Source organism: Festucalex cinctus, chromosome 11 (assembly GCF_051991245.1).
Source record: "Festucalex cinctus isolate MCC-2025b chromosome 11, RoL_Fcin_1.0, whole genome shotgun sequence".
NCBI classification, from domain to species: Eukaryota; Metazoa; Chordata; class Actinopteri; order Syngnathiformes; family Syngnathidae; genus Festucalex; species Festucalex cinctus.
The window spans coordinates 8,703,053-8,718,182 of NC_135421.1; the positions used below are offsets into that span (position 1 = coordinate 8,703,053).

Here is a 15,130-nt window from a genome sequence, read left to right on the forward strand (position 1 = left end):
CAGTGCTTCATATCTTAATCATGATCATTGCAGGCCAGTCTCAGCTTCTCCCTCCATGTCCTCAGCATCCCTCGCTCGTCTTCCTTTTTTCGTGACACGGAATTTCACTTCTATGTTTTAAAATATAATATGCAAAACTAGATGTTATTTTTTTTGTCACTGTTTTTTTTTTCAGTTTTGAAAAAAAAAGATTGATCAAATCGGATTTGTTTTTCTAAGGAAAAAAAATGATCCGTCTAATTTTAATGTGCCCTGCGATTAGCTGGCAACCAGTTCAGGGTGTACCCCGCCCACTGCCCGAAGTCGGCTGGGATAGGCTCCAGCAACCTTGCAACCCTTGTGAGGAGTAAGCGGTTAAGAAAATGGATGGATGGATGGATGGATGGATGGATGGATGGATGGATCATTTTAATGTCTATTTCCATTTTAGAGTGAGCTCGAGCCCATCCCAGCTGATTTTTGGGCAAGGAATTGGATGCACCCTGGTTGCCAGCCAATTGTAGGCTAAAAATTTAAAATACCGTTTTTCCTCAAGTACTGGCCGGCCCTCTCAATGCCTTCCCCCAAATATTCACAGCGCGTTTCATTCACCTAAAATAAAAAAAAGTAAATATAAAAATGATTCTACTGTGGACTGGTGGCAGTTTGCATCGACACAAACATCTTGATGTCAAAACGTGTTCCCTTGATGAGCCTCTTAAGCATGGGAAAGAGTTAAAAAAAATAAAATAAAATCAGGATTGTCCCAGCAAGCTGATGTTTGTCCCGGCCAGGGAACTGTCAGATGCTCATGGCATTGTGAGCAGCCATGTTGTCATAGAGATGCAACCACGAGTTGGTATACGAAAGCATGTGGAAAAAAAATGAATGGCTACGGAAAGCTGAGATCGAAACTACATAAATGTGTAGTTTGCTTTAAAATCTATCTTTTGTGACACCAGTCCTTGAACTCATCTGTCGTGCCTCTCTTCATCAAGGTTATCATTCATACAGACATTAGAGAGTCAACTGCGTAGCCCGTTTGAACCCTGCTGCTAATCCAAACAGAACCTACCAAGGTCTCTCCGAGGAATGGTGAAAGTGAAAGACTGAAATCCTACTCCTGAGTTCCCTGTGCAACAATATAAATGATCAGTGATCAGGATCAAATGACAATTAGTGTAGTTTAGTAGACTCTGACCTATGGCTGCTCAGAAAAAGTAGTCATCTCTTTATAATTCAAAATTTGCATCCTTTTACTTTATTTTCTATATTGCTTTTCCTCAATTGTGTCACTAGTGATCTGGAAGCTATCCCAGATGACTTTAAGGGAGAAGTTGTGTATACCCTGGACTGATCACCAGCCAATTGTTTAGACAGAAAAGCTCTATAGACAAACAAGCAATGACAATCACATTCACACTTATGGACAACATGCATCTATGGGGAATGTGGGAGAACACCCGAGTCCCTGGGGATAACCCTCAACTGTGAAAAATACATGGTGATGCTTGTTATTCACGCTTTAATTGAAAAACTCGGGATTAGCATTAGCCCTGAATAAAACTCGAATTACTTAGTGTATTTTTCCTGAAAATCACTTCATAGCCCAACATAATGAAAAATCCAATTTGATCACAATATTAATGCGCTTCATCTTCATCATATGTTTACTATGCCTGATGTATTTGCTTGTCTTGTTCAAACATATTGAGTTGTCAAAGCACACCACATCTTTTATTTTTTGTTTGTTTTTTTCTCCAATAGATTTTCTACCAAGTGGAATTTTTGTTTTGCTGTAGCAAAACAGCAAAACAAAAGCTTTAATTGTCAAATACCGTCCGTCCGTCCGTCCATCCATCCATCCATCCATCCATTTTCTGAACCGCTTGCTCCTCACAAGGGTTGCGGGGGGTGTTGGAGCCGATCCCAGCTGGAATCTGGGCAGCAGGCGGGGTACACACTGAACTGGTTGCCAGCCAATGGCAGGGCACACTGAGATGTACAACCATCCATACACACAAGCACACCTAGGGACAATTCGGAGCGCCCAATTAACCTGCCATGCATGTCTTTGGAATGTGGGAGGAGACCGGAGTACCCGGAGAAGACCCACGCAGGCACGGGGAGAACATGCAAACTCCACCCAGGAAGGTCCGAGCCTGGACTCGAACCGGAGACCTCAGAACTGGGAAGCGGACGTGCTAACCAGTCACCCACCGTGCCACCGGAATTGTTCTCTATTTCTGTAATTGGTTTTCATTTGATTATTTTGTATCTACGGCATGTATTATCCATGTAATTAACACAACTGTAATTAATAATTTATTAACATAGGTTGGAGATCAAGACTATCCATCCATCCATCCATCCATCCATCCATCCATCCATTTTCTTGACTGCTTATTCCTCACAAGGGTCGTGGGGGGCGCTTGGAGCCTATCTCAGCTGGCTCTGGACAGTAGGCGGGGTACACCCTGGACTGGTTGCCAGCCAATCGCAGGAAATCAAGATTATAAATGATCCCACGTCAACACATTTTGGTTACGTCGGTGTGTGGTCTATATATTCCCCAGTTTGTTTGTTTGTTAGCCAAATAAAGGCATCACAGCATCTGTCTCAAAATCCCAAACCACTCCAGTAAATTAAATAGCTGGATGTAAATGTTTTGGGCGTTAAGTACTGTATTTCAACTTATTTGCATAATTACAATAATAATACGCAGCAGACTAAGGTAAAGGGAGCTTTTGATAAAAGGGTAAGTAGATTAGGTCATTTGCAAACAGAAAGGGTGGATAGATTGGCATTGAGTGAGTGGTGAGAGATGAAAGGAAGCAAAGAAGTGAAGAAAACTCTTATGCGAACTAAAATAATAAACAAGTGATTGGTTGTGAAATGTTGAAGTCATACACACACACCCACGCACACTCTGACCCAAGTGGCTGTCATTTTTCTGAACCTCCACACACATACATATCAACAAAAATGGCGTTCAGGTTCAGGACACCTCGTTGGGATGAACCGTCATCGCCATGGTTACAGTCGGAGTTCAGTTCATTAGGACAGAAAACACACAAACACACACTACATATACATACGTACTCGCACACACAAACAGACACATATTGCATCTACTGTCCATCTACACATGCATGTGATAAACTCTAAAATGTATTTTCTGTGCATGTGAGGTCGTTCCCACACTATATTTCTGTCTGGTCAGTCTTTAGGGTCTCTCTCCCTGTTCAGTTGATCCTTCTGTACTTCCTGTACCAGAGTGCGGTCGGCAGGTTCTGGCATCCCTGGTACCATCGCCGCATCTCGCTGTCCGTTAGTGCAGGTGTGGCGTTGCATGGAGCTCCTGCCAGGGTGATGTTTAAGAGGCCCGCCCAGTGGTCCAGCAGCTGTGAAGCACCGGCACTCTGCAATCAGGGTTGTTGAAACTTTTGTTAGGAAACTTATACATCGCGGGGTTTGGAATTTCCTTTGACAATAGTGTTGTATAGGAATGCCGAGAGTGTCTGTCATCAAGCCACAATGCCCAAAAAAATATGAATTGAGGACTGTGATGTTGGTTAATACATCAAAGTATTATGTCTCATAAAAACCCTAAAAGTAGTAGTAGTAGTAGTAGTAGTAGTAGTAGTAGTAGTAGTAGTAGTAGTAAATGAGCCCTTTGAGCTTCTAATCCATTGATATTACTGTCGCCTACTGGGGAACAATTTGAAAAAAAATTGAAAAACAATTATGTTAAGTTAGATGTTTAATTGTTTAATCCGCTTACTCTTCACAAGGGTCGCAGGGGTGCCGGAGCCTATCCCAGCCGGCTTCGGGCAGTAGACGGGGTACACCCTGAACTGGTTGCCAGCCAATCGCAGGGCACACAGAAACGAACAACCATCCACACTCACAATCACACCTAGGGACAATTCAGAGCGCCCAATTAACCTGCCATGCATGTCTTTGGAATGTGGGAGGAGACCGGAGTACCCAGAGAAGACCCACTCAGGCACGGGGAGAACATGCAAACTCCATCCAGGAAGGCCGAAGTCTGGACTCCATCTTGCATCCTCATCACTGGGAGGCGTATGTGCTAACCAGTCAACCCCAACGCCCCAATGGATTAATGGATTCTAAAAATAGTTGATAGTGACAGCACTACTAAATACGTTTGCGACGTTGTCCTTTAAGCATCTGTATCAGGAAGATGGTGACAAAACATGTCAGCCTCTTTTAAAGCAGCTGAACACAAGTTAGAGTGTTAAAATAACTACCACTAACTAACGTCGAGGTACTCTGGGTGCGTGCACATCGCTGACTTCCATTCCGGTTTTCGCCAGAGGGGTCGCAAATTTGCAAAAACTCGGTATTTTGCATTCGGCGCCTGTAAGGTGAGGCCTTACCGATGACTAGACGGGCTGTTCGGTCCCTGTACAATCGGTGTCAGAGTTTGGTCGGCATTGCCGGCAGCAAGTCAAATTTGTTTCCAGTGAGGGTTGGACTCCACCAAGGTTGCTCTTTGTCACTGATTCTGTTCAAAACTTTTATGGACAGAATGTCTAGGCGCAGCCGAGACATTGAGGGGGTCTTGTTTGGTTGCCTCAGCATTGCATCTCTGCTTTTTGCAGATGATGTGGTGCTGTTGGCTTCTTCAAGCTGTAATCTTCAATTCTCGTTGAAGCGGTTTGCATCCGGGTGTGAGGGGGTTGGGGGGAAAATCAGCACCTCCAAATCCGAGACCATGGTCCTCAGTCGGAAAAGGGTGGCGTGTCCTCTCCGGGTCGGGGATGAGATCCTGCCCCAAGTGGAGGAGTTCAAGTACCTTGGGGTCTTGTTCACAAGTGAGAGAAGGATAGAGCGGGAGATCGACAGGCTGATCAGTGCAGCGTCTGGAGTGATGCGGACTCTGTATCGGTCCGTCGTGGTGAAGAAGAAGCTGAGTTGAAATGTGAAGCTCTTGATTTACTGGTCAAGCTACGCTCCTACCCTCACCTATGGTCACGAGCTGAAAATCTCCGATACAACGGCCGAAATTAGTTTCCTCCACAAGATGTCCAAGCTCTCCCTTAGAGATAGGGTGAGAAGCTCTGTCATCCGTGAGGGACTCGGTGTCATGCCGCTACTCCTCCGCATTGAGAGGAACCATTTGAGGTGACTCGGGCATCTGGTTCAGATCTGTACGTCTCCCTGTGTTCCGGCATGTCCCACCGGCGGAAGGCCCCGGGGACAAACCAGGACACACTAGAGAGACTATGTCTCTCAGCTGGCCTGGGAACACCTTGGAATACCACCGGAGGAGCTGGTTGAAGTGGCTGGGGAGAGGGAAGTCTGGGCTTCCCTGCTAAAGCTGCTATACCCCTGACCCGACCCCGGGTAAGCGGTAGATGATGTATGGATCGATGGATGAATTATTAGTTCACCACTAAATGGCACTAAAGATTACACACTCTCACTTTAAAAAAACGGGGATCCAATAGCTCATAAAAGCGTCGTGATAGAGAAAAAATTTGATCAGTTTTGGATTCAACTGCCAAAAATTTGTTTATAACAGCTGTAAGAATTAACTCAACATAAAGTGTTACTTTTCTTTCACATAGAATGCAGAAAACGGATCTGAAAACAGTGCTCTTCTCAATAACATACCTTCTCCAGATAATCCAGCAGGCAGGTTGAGGGACCAATATGAGCCCAGCTGCTGTCCTCCCAGCTCATGCTCACCCTATGGTTCTGGTAGTTTTGAGTCAACAATTTCTGCCTCTGGATTAGAACTACATTGAGATGTTTCTGGGAGCCTCGCAGCCTTTTGGACAAAACACCACTGTAGGCCTGATCCACAAACAATAAAACACGAGTTGCCCTACAGCCGGCCAGGTCAGTCAACAGCTCATTGACTGAGTAGCGCTCCTTTAGATCAGCCTGGAAGGAGAAACAGGAAAAACTTGAAGGGTGAAAGTCTTTACTTTACTTGATCAGTGTTCTGCCTCAATCTGATCAACAACAGAATCTGGCTATGTGTCTCTCTCTATCTTACGATGCCATTGAGGTTGGCGTCCCACAGGAGCATGGTCCCATCATTGCGCGTGGGTGAATTCAGGTAGAGCACCAGTGTGTCAGCGCAGTGCTGTTTCCTGCAGACATATGACACATGGTTACGGATCACCGCCTTCTCCGTTGCTGAGTAGGCACCCTCCAGATCCTCTGCAGTGGGAGAACATGGACAAAGAAGTTAACTAGATCGTCCACTTTAGAATAACAAAATATTCATGTCTGTTGTAAGTCCGACCTGGAATGTGCCCACTGCTTGCAAAAAACGTCTTGATGTGGTCTTTGTGAAAACCATTGATCCGCAGCATTCTGTAGAACCTCTGAAGATTCTGCAAATGTCGCTGGAAGGTCATCTGTTGCCGCCAACCACCTGATGCAAACAAACTAAACTGTTAACGTCATCTACAGCGGTGGGCATGTCAATGAATTTTGAGTGTTCATCATTCCGTCATTGTCAACAGTCAGGACACCCTTCCGTCATCGTCAATATTTCAAGTCGAACCGTCTATCTGTCATTTATCGATTACACAGGAAAATGAGTGTCCGTCAATCTTTCCGTCATTCGAAGTGGGCACCTGTCAATGTTCGTGCTCAGTGCCAATTTTTCAAAGCTTCCCATCAATAGTACACAAAAGGGGCGTCCGTCATTGACGGATTGAAGGACCTTTCGTCACTATTGACAGAATACACACCTCTGCTCCTCTATTGAAGGATTATTAGTCCAAAAACTGTATCACTGTTGGACATTGAGGCGAAAACCTTCTCGTTGATTTGCCAACAGTGTATAAAGTGTTTTATGTCATACCAGAGATAAGCACAGCATGGTCGCATGTCTGGTAAAGGCGGCATGAGAGGTGAGTGGCCAATGGCTGCTGGTGACAGCGTCTGGTGTTTTTGTTCAGCTCACAGCTCGAGATGGGCAAACTGGGGGACCCCATGGGCACCAACTGAGGACACCTGGAAAATTCTATGTGTTCTGTTGAAAACAGGCATATGAGATATCTCCAACATGACACATTAACATGTCTTGACATCAGGCTCAGCAGCCTCAAAACTGACCTACACATCTGAGTCTCTGGGTCCGGTTGCTGTCTCCGACTCCGACCACCAAGGGAAGAAAGTGGACCTCACAGAGCCGACCACTGACTGGACTGCTAAAAGTCCCTCTGCGTGGCGCTCCACCCATCAGCCAGCTGTGCCCGTGTCCAATAAGCCTCTCAGGCCCGGCCTGCCAACGCTTCAGCTGGTTCTGACAGCGACCTTTCAAGGCCTGAGTCAAGCATTCCTCTCCTGAAGATGCAAACATAGAGCACATCATTGCCACACAGAATTTTCAAAAAGGTTTCCAGTCAAGGTCATGCAGGTTCTGGCTCAAGTGAAGGGTGATAGATCAGGTCTTCTTTATTTACCCTAATGTGGATTCAAGAAGTTGGTTGACATGACACCCGTGATGAAAGGAGTTGTCTGTCCAATCCAGCTCCAGAAAGTAAAAACCCTACCACAGTTTGGCTTTAGCCACAGATACTTCTTCTAAACCAGAAGGTAAATGAGCTGGTTGAGTAGAAGCACCAATGGCTAAAGCCAAACTGTGGCATGGTTATTACTTTCTAGACCTTCTTTCTCTGACACCTCTGATTATAGGTAGTGTTGTTCCAATACCGATACTGGTGCAGAGGCGCCGATACTGCATTAAAACAGTAGCATCGGTATCGGTGACTACTCACAAGTAACATGCCGATACCATTAATTCCAAAGCTAATATAGGATTTTGGATGCAGCATCTTGTGTCTTGCTGGTGCAAGACATTCACTGATATGTGACATGCTCACTGCATGCCGATCTAAGATATCCTATTGGCCCTTGAATGTTCTGAGCCAATGGCAGAACAGCTTTTTCATGTTGAGGAAAAAAAGCCATAAGTATCGGTATGGTATCGCTATCGGCCGATACTGCAAAGCTGGGAATCGGTTTCGGTATCGGGGGCCAAAAAATGGTATCGGAACAACACTAATTATGGGTCGATTCTTCCATCCATCAACTCACAGTATTTCTTATAGGCTACTGTTTATCCTTCTCACAGTCACAGGAAGAGTTGGAACCAATCCCAGATGATTTGAAAGGTGGAATGGTTGACCAGATTGCCACTCATGATTGTGAATTTCTATGTGAACCACCACACAACCAATGGTCATGAGTTAACAGTTCTGGTCATCGTCCGAGGATATCCAGCCATATAATTATGTGTACAGATTACTCGAGACCAGGAAAACACATTACTATGGATCTCATTGTTTTAAAGGGGGTGGGTGATTATGGATGCTGTTTTTTGGGCTTCTTCGCCTCAAATACTTTTTGGAGTCAGTTTTCCTTTTCAGGTTACAAGCGGTTTAAAGATGACTCATCTTAAAAAAATATGCTATCCCAAATCTGTCCTTAGAACCCAGTGGGGGGCATACCATTTTTTTGTGTGTGTGTCTATAAATAATTGACTGATGTGTCTTCGTGAAGCGCACAGTCCAAATTCACCTTAACATCTGGTTACAACCCTTTTCACAGTGGGGGGTGAGCAGTTTGCACTTTAGTACTGTTTCTTTTACTGGGTTTGTGGGGATCCGATATTCACTTCCTGTCCCCCCGGACTATTTAATGCTCCTCTGAAGCACTTTTTTCGCTCTCCCTGATGGCCTTTTATCTATCTCTCTTTACAAACCACCAAAAAGCACTAAGTTTGCAGGCTGTCAAGCCATCAGCAACTTTTGACTTGAATGCAAAATGGACCAGAATGTTGCTAAAGTTCACCTGCAGTATCTAATGGGAGATCTGATATTCATCAGAAAAAAAAAAAAAAACTTTTAGAATCAAAATGCTTAATAGCAATATTTGCTAACGACTGGTTATTGGGGCTGGGTATCGATTTTAATTTCCTCAATCGATTTGATTTCAGTTCACAAGAGTTCAGTTCGATTTGATTTTTTCTGATTTATACACAAACATTGACATTAACAAGGATGAGATGAAAATATTTTCACAATTTTAATTCAATAATTGTAAATATAAATTAAAAAGATTTGGAAATGTCTTAAAGTGCAAGTCTTTCATAAATGAAAGAAAATGCTTTTAAATTCATGTGAACAGTAAAATTCAAGAAAACAAAAGAAACGTGGCCGTTAAAATTCTATTTTCTTATTAATTAATGGGAAAAGAGATATTAAAAGAATTGATTCATGGTTTTATGAATTGATATCAGGGTCAAAATGGAAAATCAATTGATTATTCAATTTTTTTTTAAACCCAGCCCTACCGGTTATCTTATTTAGTTGTACTATAGCCGGAAACGACAACAATTATAGTCACTTTAAATGCCTTTTTTTAAGGGTGCATTTGTGAAAGAGCTCTTGTTATGCATTTGATAGGGTATAGTTGAAAATAATGTTGTGGTGGTTGAGTGTATAAACATGTATGTGTGTAACAGCCCCAGTGAAGAAAAGGTCTTGCATAAAGCAATGAGCTATAAAAGGGTGCTTTTAAACATCCCCAACTTTCACTGTCTCTTCTGCTTCAGTTAAAGACAGAATTTCTTACTTGAACACACTAAATAAAACACACTCGCAGGCTTGGCCACCGTTTGAATACCACTACTACCACAACTATTGCAAGAATTTACCATTCACAATACTATTTGTGATGTGGGCTCACTTTATTAACAAATTGCCCCATTGCAGCAGTAAGTGTAATGGTGCAGCCTATTATTGCAACGAGTGATTTTATGATTGTGCAACCTCCAATTTTGAACACATTCCATTCCATGATGGTTTGACCAAGTGTACCACATTTCAAATCCAACATTTCCCAAACGGAATAATATGAATTGTATTCATCTGTTCTAGGGTCAAACTTCACAAGGCCTTCACTAACATTGCAAACGGTAAAGTAACATTTCACCACAATCTAACCACTGTCTAATAAAACTAAAAATAATACTTTGAACACCTCTTAACAGAGAGGGATGATGTTTTCAAGCCATGCTGTCATCTAGACTTGCTATGATCAACAAAACCTTGTCAAAAGTACTCATTGTACTGTACACACCAGAACCTTTGTTATTTCACTGTGCATTCTATATCACACATTTCTTCTCAGGCATCTCTTGATTTGTGCCCTTCAATGGTGGCTCTAAAAAGCAAAGAACAAGAAAATTGAATTTTTGGAGGTGTCGGGCTAAAGAAGAAGGAAGGGTTTGGCTTTGGTGGAGGTCTGCGCTTCACTGAATGCCATTGTAAATTGTGTTCAGTTCAAAAGATGCATCTGAGAACCGATCAACCAGACTCACCCAGGTAAATGCCATCCAAGTGGGAGCATCTCTTCTTTGTCACGTTGAGGTCCACATAGAAGAGGGCAACCGGGTGTCCAAAGTTCTCACCGGGACTCGGGTCCAGGACCAGCACAGCGTCGTGGCTCATAGAGGCGGGGAAAGGCGGTTGGTATCTGTGGCGGCTCTCCCTCCCGTTCATCAATGAGCCCACGCTGAAAGCACTTCGGAATTTGGAGCTGATCATCCCACTGGATGAGTATGAGTCTGGGAGGATGGTCAGAACTTTGTCGGAGGCACCTGGATCACAACATAAATAAATAATATTCATCCATCCTTTTTCTATGCCACTTCCTGTACAATGTCACAGGGATCTGGAACCTACAGTGATCTACCAATTGTTTGTAAATTTTTATACATACCAAAGATGTTTCAATGCAGTTAATAATTAAGTAAATTAAATGGCAGGAGTCTATTTGAAAAGTATCTTATCCCATTGCATGTACTTGCCTGCACTAATAAGGGTCAAATGTAATATATATAAAATATTAAACTAAAGTGGTTTGGTCTGAGCCATGAAACTCCAGGGATGAAAATGTCCCTGGTCACTGACCTTGTGGTTTACTTGTCTGACATTTGTGAAAGGCAGCGTGGTCTCAGTTCCCACTCGGTAATATGATGTGAATTTAAGTGTTAATAGTTTTTATTTGTGCCCACTGGCTGACAACCAGAACAGTTGCAGTCAGTTGTGACTGACCCTAGCTCGTCAACCCTGAACAGGATAGTGAAAAATGGATGGATGGATGGATGGATGGATGGAAGTGTTTTTATAAACATTAAAAATTTGAACATGACCTGAGTGTGCCCGATGAACAAAAATGTGTCAGACATCGATAAATTAATTTTTGTCTCTTGCGATTGATTAGTGGTGGAAAATTCAGGGAATTTTAATGGAAATCTGTAGTTTGAAGCACATATAGATGAATTGCATTCACCTGAACTAGTTCATTTGCACGTTTTTTTTTTGTTTTTTTTTTAACAATTCCGTACAACTATATCTATTAGGAATGTGATATTGTGAAATCAAATCAGTAATGCAGCAACAATGTTCATTTACATTTTTAAATATTTTTAATTAAAAAAAAAATTATTTACTTCAAAACTGCACTCCAGAAACTGAAGCAATATATTTGAATAGTGATTGTTTGCAGTTTTTCAAACAAAATCTATGTATTAACAATTTCTTGACCTTTCACCCAAAGTACATGTGTAGAAGCAACACCAAACCTCCTTGAAGCCATACTTTGAAACCCAAACTCTCTCACAAAACCCCAATTGAAATCCTTAAACCAGGGGTATCAAACTCATTTTAGCTCAGGGGCCTCATGGAGGAAAATATATTATCAAGTGGGCCGCAATTTTTGTGGACCAACCCTAAATTATGGAACTCAACTGTAATCATATTGTTCTGAAAAAACAAACAAACACAAATGCAAATAGAACGCGGCAACATTGCCGCCATTAAATCGCTGGACGTGTTAAATCAACCTGTTTTGCATATATATTGTTACCAGAATGCATTGCGTGGCACAGTTAATGAAGTTATAAGGACGTTAATCCGTGTCATATCTATTTGTGTTACCAGTAATTCAATTTGTGTCGTATTTAACACGTTTATGTCAGTGTATGATTACAAAAAAATAATAATAATTAAACCATAGTTTTAAGTTGTGTGTAAAATAATGACATCCAGGATGATGATTCAAGTTGCATTGCTCATCTGAGGACTGCTTGTGAAATTACAAATTTATATGTTTTGATTGTGGCCGGCTGATTAATTAGTTAGACATTACAATTTATTTTTTATTTTTTTACTTTACAAAATCATCTCGCGGGCCGGATTAAACCCCTGATCCGGCCCGCGGGCCATATGTTTGACACCCCTGCCCTAAACTGAACCTCAAGACTAGTTTGAAACCCAACTTTCAAACCCTTACCCAAGCTTGAAGTCCAACTTCTGTCTTGAAAAACATCTTGGAAACCTTAACCAAGGCTTGAAACGCGAAAGACTTTTACCCTAATTTGAAACCCTCGCGGCCAATAGATTGCCCATCCCTGACAAATAGTTGATTTAGTTATGTCTGAAATAATACATATATATTTCATATTACAAATGGATTTGGATGTTGTTTGACATTCAATATCAAATGTGTGACCTTTGATCTCTCACCTGCAGTGGTGGTGCGCGGTTCAGAGGCGTAGACGGCCACGGCGGAGGGGGGTAGGTGAGCGATCCGCCGGCACTCGGTCTCGGAGTGAGAGGTGGCGCGGAGGCAGCGGTCCAGCTGGTCCCACTGCAGGGATTGCAGGCCGGAGCGCACCCAGCGCTCCAGCTGCACCTGAGGCACGCCTTTTGCCACCAGTGCTGCAGCCGCCAAGTGGAGGATGAAGATAAGGAGAGGATGTTTCATTGTCCCAGTCAGCTTCTTCTGGTTCTTGGTTGGTTAAGTTGTCTTTGAGCTTTTGTCAGATCACTTTCTAGTCTTTCTTTCCTCTTTACTTGTCCACTTTTGTCATCCCTTTCTCACTTTACCTTTTTTATTTTTATTTTTTATTTCCGTGTCGTTTTCCCTTGAAATATTTCTTGTGTGTCTTTATTCATCCATTTTAAAACTGGTTCCTTGGGATTTTAACTCGGTTGATATTCCACAAATGAGCTTTTTTCCCTTTCAATAAATATTCCTTAGTTTTGCATTTTCTTTTCAAAGTGGAATTCTTGCATCCTTTTTTTCCTTAAATATTTACTTTCTAGTTTCTTTTCTCCCCTCTGTAGTTGTAAAAATCAATTCAAATGTAGTTACTATTTGATATTTGGATGTTTTTTTTTTTCCTTCTTTGTGAAAACACAAAAACTGTTTTCTTCTTCTTTACATTCCTGTAAGTCTTCGTCTCTATTCTTCTTCTCTTCTAGATGTTGAAGACAAAAATTTTATGTTTTTTTTTCCTTCTTTGTGAAAACACAAAAACTGTTTTCTTCTTCTTTACATTCCTGTAAGTCTTCGTCTCTATTCTTCTTCTCTTCTAGATGTTGAAGACAAAATTTTGTTCCATAGTCATCCCAGCACAGAAAATAGTTTTTTTTTTTTGTCTTTAATTTAAAAGATTTGTCCTCTTCTGTTATATTCCTCTCAGGTTCACAAGTTAAAAGATCATCCAGGAGTCGGACAATTTTACTTCTTCCCTTTTTTGTCCTGTGCACTCTTTACTCTCAGTGACCGGAGTGCAGCAGCTCTTCAGCCCTCTCTCTCTCTCTCTCTCTCTCTCTCTCTCTCTCTCTCTCTCTCTCTCTCTCTCTCTCTCTCTCTCTCTCTCTCTCTCTCTCTCTCTCTCTCTCTCTCTCTCAAGGTTGTGCATGGTGGGAATAAAAAAGAGGGGAGGTGATAAGAGAAATGAAGGGACAGGGCGATGGCTAAAGGTGAGACTGAAAACAGGAAAGAAAGGAGAGTGGTATAAACCATTTGGGATGAAAGTTGGAGTGGAAAACAGAAAGTTGTGAGAAGAAATGAATAGAATAGAATAGAATAGAATAGAATAGAATAGAATAGAATAGAATAGAATAGTTATCACATTAACCTCACATAGTTATGAGGTTCAGGGTTCAAAACGAACTGAGCTGTGTCTGTTTTTGCTATGCTTGCTGTGCTTATCCGTCTTCATCCCACATTCCAAAAACCAGCTTTTTAATTCTGTTTATTTATTTATTTATTTATGTATTTATTTATTTATTTATTTATTTATTTTATTTTATTTTAAATTGTCCCTAGATGTGCTTGTGAGTGTGGATGGTTGTTCGTCTCTGTATGCCCTGCGATTGGCTGGTACCAGTTCAGGGTGTCCCCCGCCTACTGCCCAAAGCCAGCTGAGATAGGCTCCAGCACCCCCTGCGACCCTTGTGAGGAATAAGCGGTCGAGAAAATGGATGGATGGATGGATGGATTATTTTATTTTATTTATTTATTTGTTTATTTATTTATTTAGTTAGTTATTTTTTAAGAGAAACTGAGGCACTGAAAGGTGTTACAAGTAAAAGGCCTTCATTCAAACATAGCCAGTTGATTAAAAAATTACCTATGTGTTTTCATCATCAGGGCAAGCTGATAGTATAGAACTGTTTTTTTTCTTTTGTAATTACTATTTTTATTATTATGTTAAACTTCCTTATGCTAAATGTTTTAAACTTTGTTGAATAATGTTTTAATATTGTTATTGTGTTGTTGTTTTTTAGTAAATGTTGTAACCTATTTTTATTTATTCTTCTTTCTCTAAATGTTAACTACTGTTTGTTGATGCTTATGTTACCTTTCCTTGTGTAAAGTACATTGAGTTGCCTTGTGTATGAAATGTGCTATACAAATAAACTTGCTTTGCCTTGCCTTTATATGGCACATGTTCCATGTGGGCTGAGCACACAGTCAGCTGGGACTAAACATCCAACCAGCAAGCAGCAATACTTTTAAAAGTCACTACTAAACAATGAAACACAATCAATATACAATTATTTACTATTTCTTTTTACGAAAGAGCAAGTATACAACTGGCCGATGTCTATACCCATTTTAACTCCATTAGCTATCTTTCAACTTGACGTTGGACATCCGGTAAAAATACTTTTTACTTTTACTCGTCAAGTACATTTCACAGCTCATAGTTTTTAACTTTTGCTTGAGTAATTATTTGAGCAAGGACCTTTACTTTTACCAAAAGATGTTTTTTACACAAGCAATTGTACTTTTACTC

At 41.5% G+C, this 15,130-nt stretch overlaps 1 protein-coding gene across 1 annotated transcript; it reads right to left on the bottom strand.

Moving 5' to 3' along the window:
* Positions 1-350: 350 nt before the first annotated feature.
* LOC144030890 (uncharacterized) lies at positions 351-13,594 on the bottom strand. The gene is made up of 8 exons (XM_077537550.1): positions 12,564-13,594; positions 10,355-10,633; positions 7,084-7,314; positions 6,830-7,000; positions 6,263-6,394; positions 6,011-6,177; positions 5,623-5,895; positions 351-3,401 (listed from the first exon to the last, which is right to left on the bottom strand). The coding sequence occupies exons 1-8, from the start codon at positions 12,802-12,804 to the stop codon at positions 3,225-3,227; spliced, it is 1,671 nt and encodes a 556-aa protein (XP_077393676.1). The 5' UTR covers positions 12,805-13,594; the 3' UTR covers positions 351-3,224.
* Between the last annotated feature and the right edge of the window lie 1,536 nt (positions 13,595-15,130).

What these genes read in the sequence shown, in the direction of transcription:
- LOC144030890 (XM_077537550.1), bottom strand. Translation starts at nt 12,804, where the DNA reads ATGAAACATCCTCTCCTTATCTTCATCCTCCACTTGGCGGCTGCAGCA. An exon ending in CCAGAGACTCAGATGTGTAG is followed by an intron (nt 7,001 to 7,083) that starts GTCAGTTTTGAG and finishes TGTTTTCAACAG; the next exon opens with AACACATAGAATTTTCCAGG. An exon ending in ACGCCAACCTCAATGGCATC is followed by an intron (nt 5,896 to 6,010) that starts GTAAGATAGAGA and finishes TTCTCCTTCCAG; the next exon opens with GCTGATCTAAAGGAGCGCTA.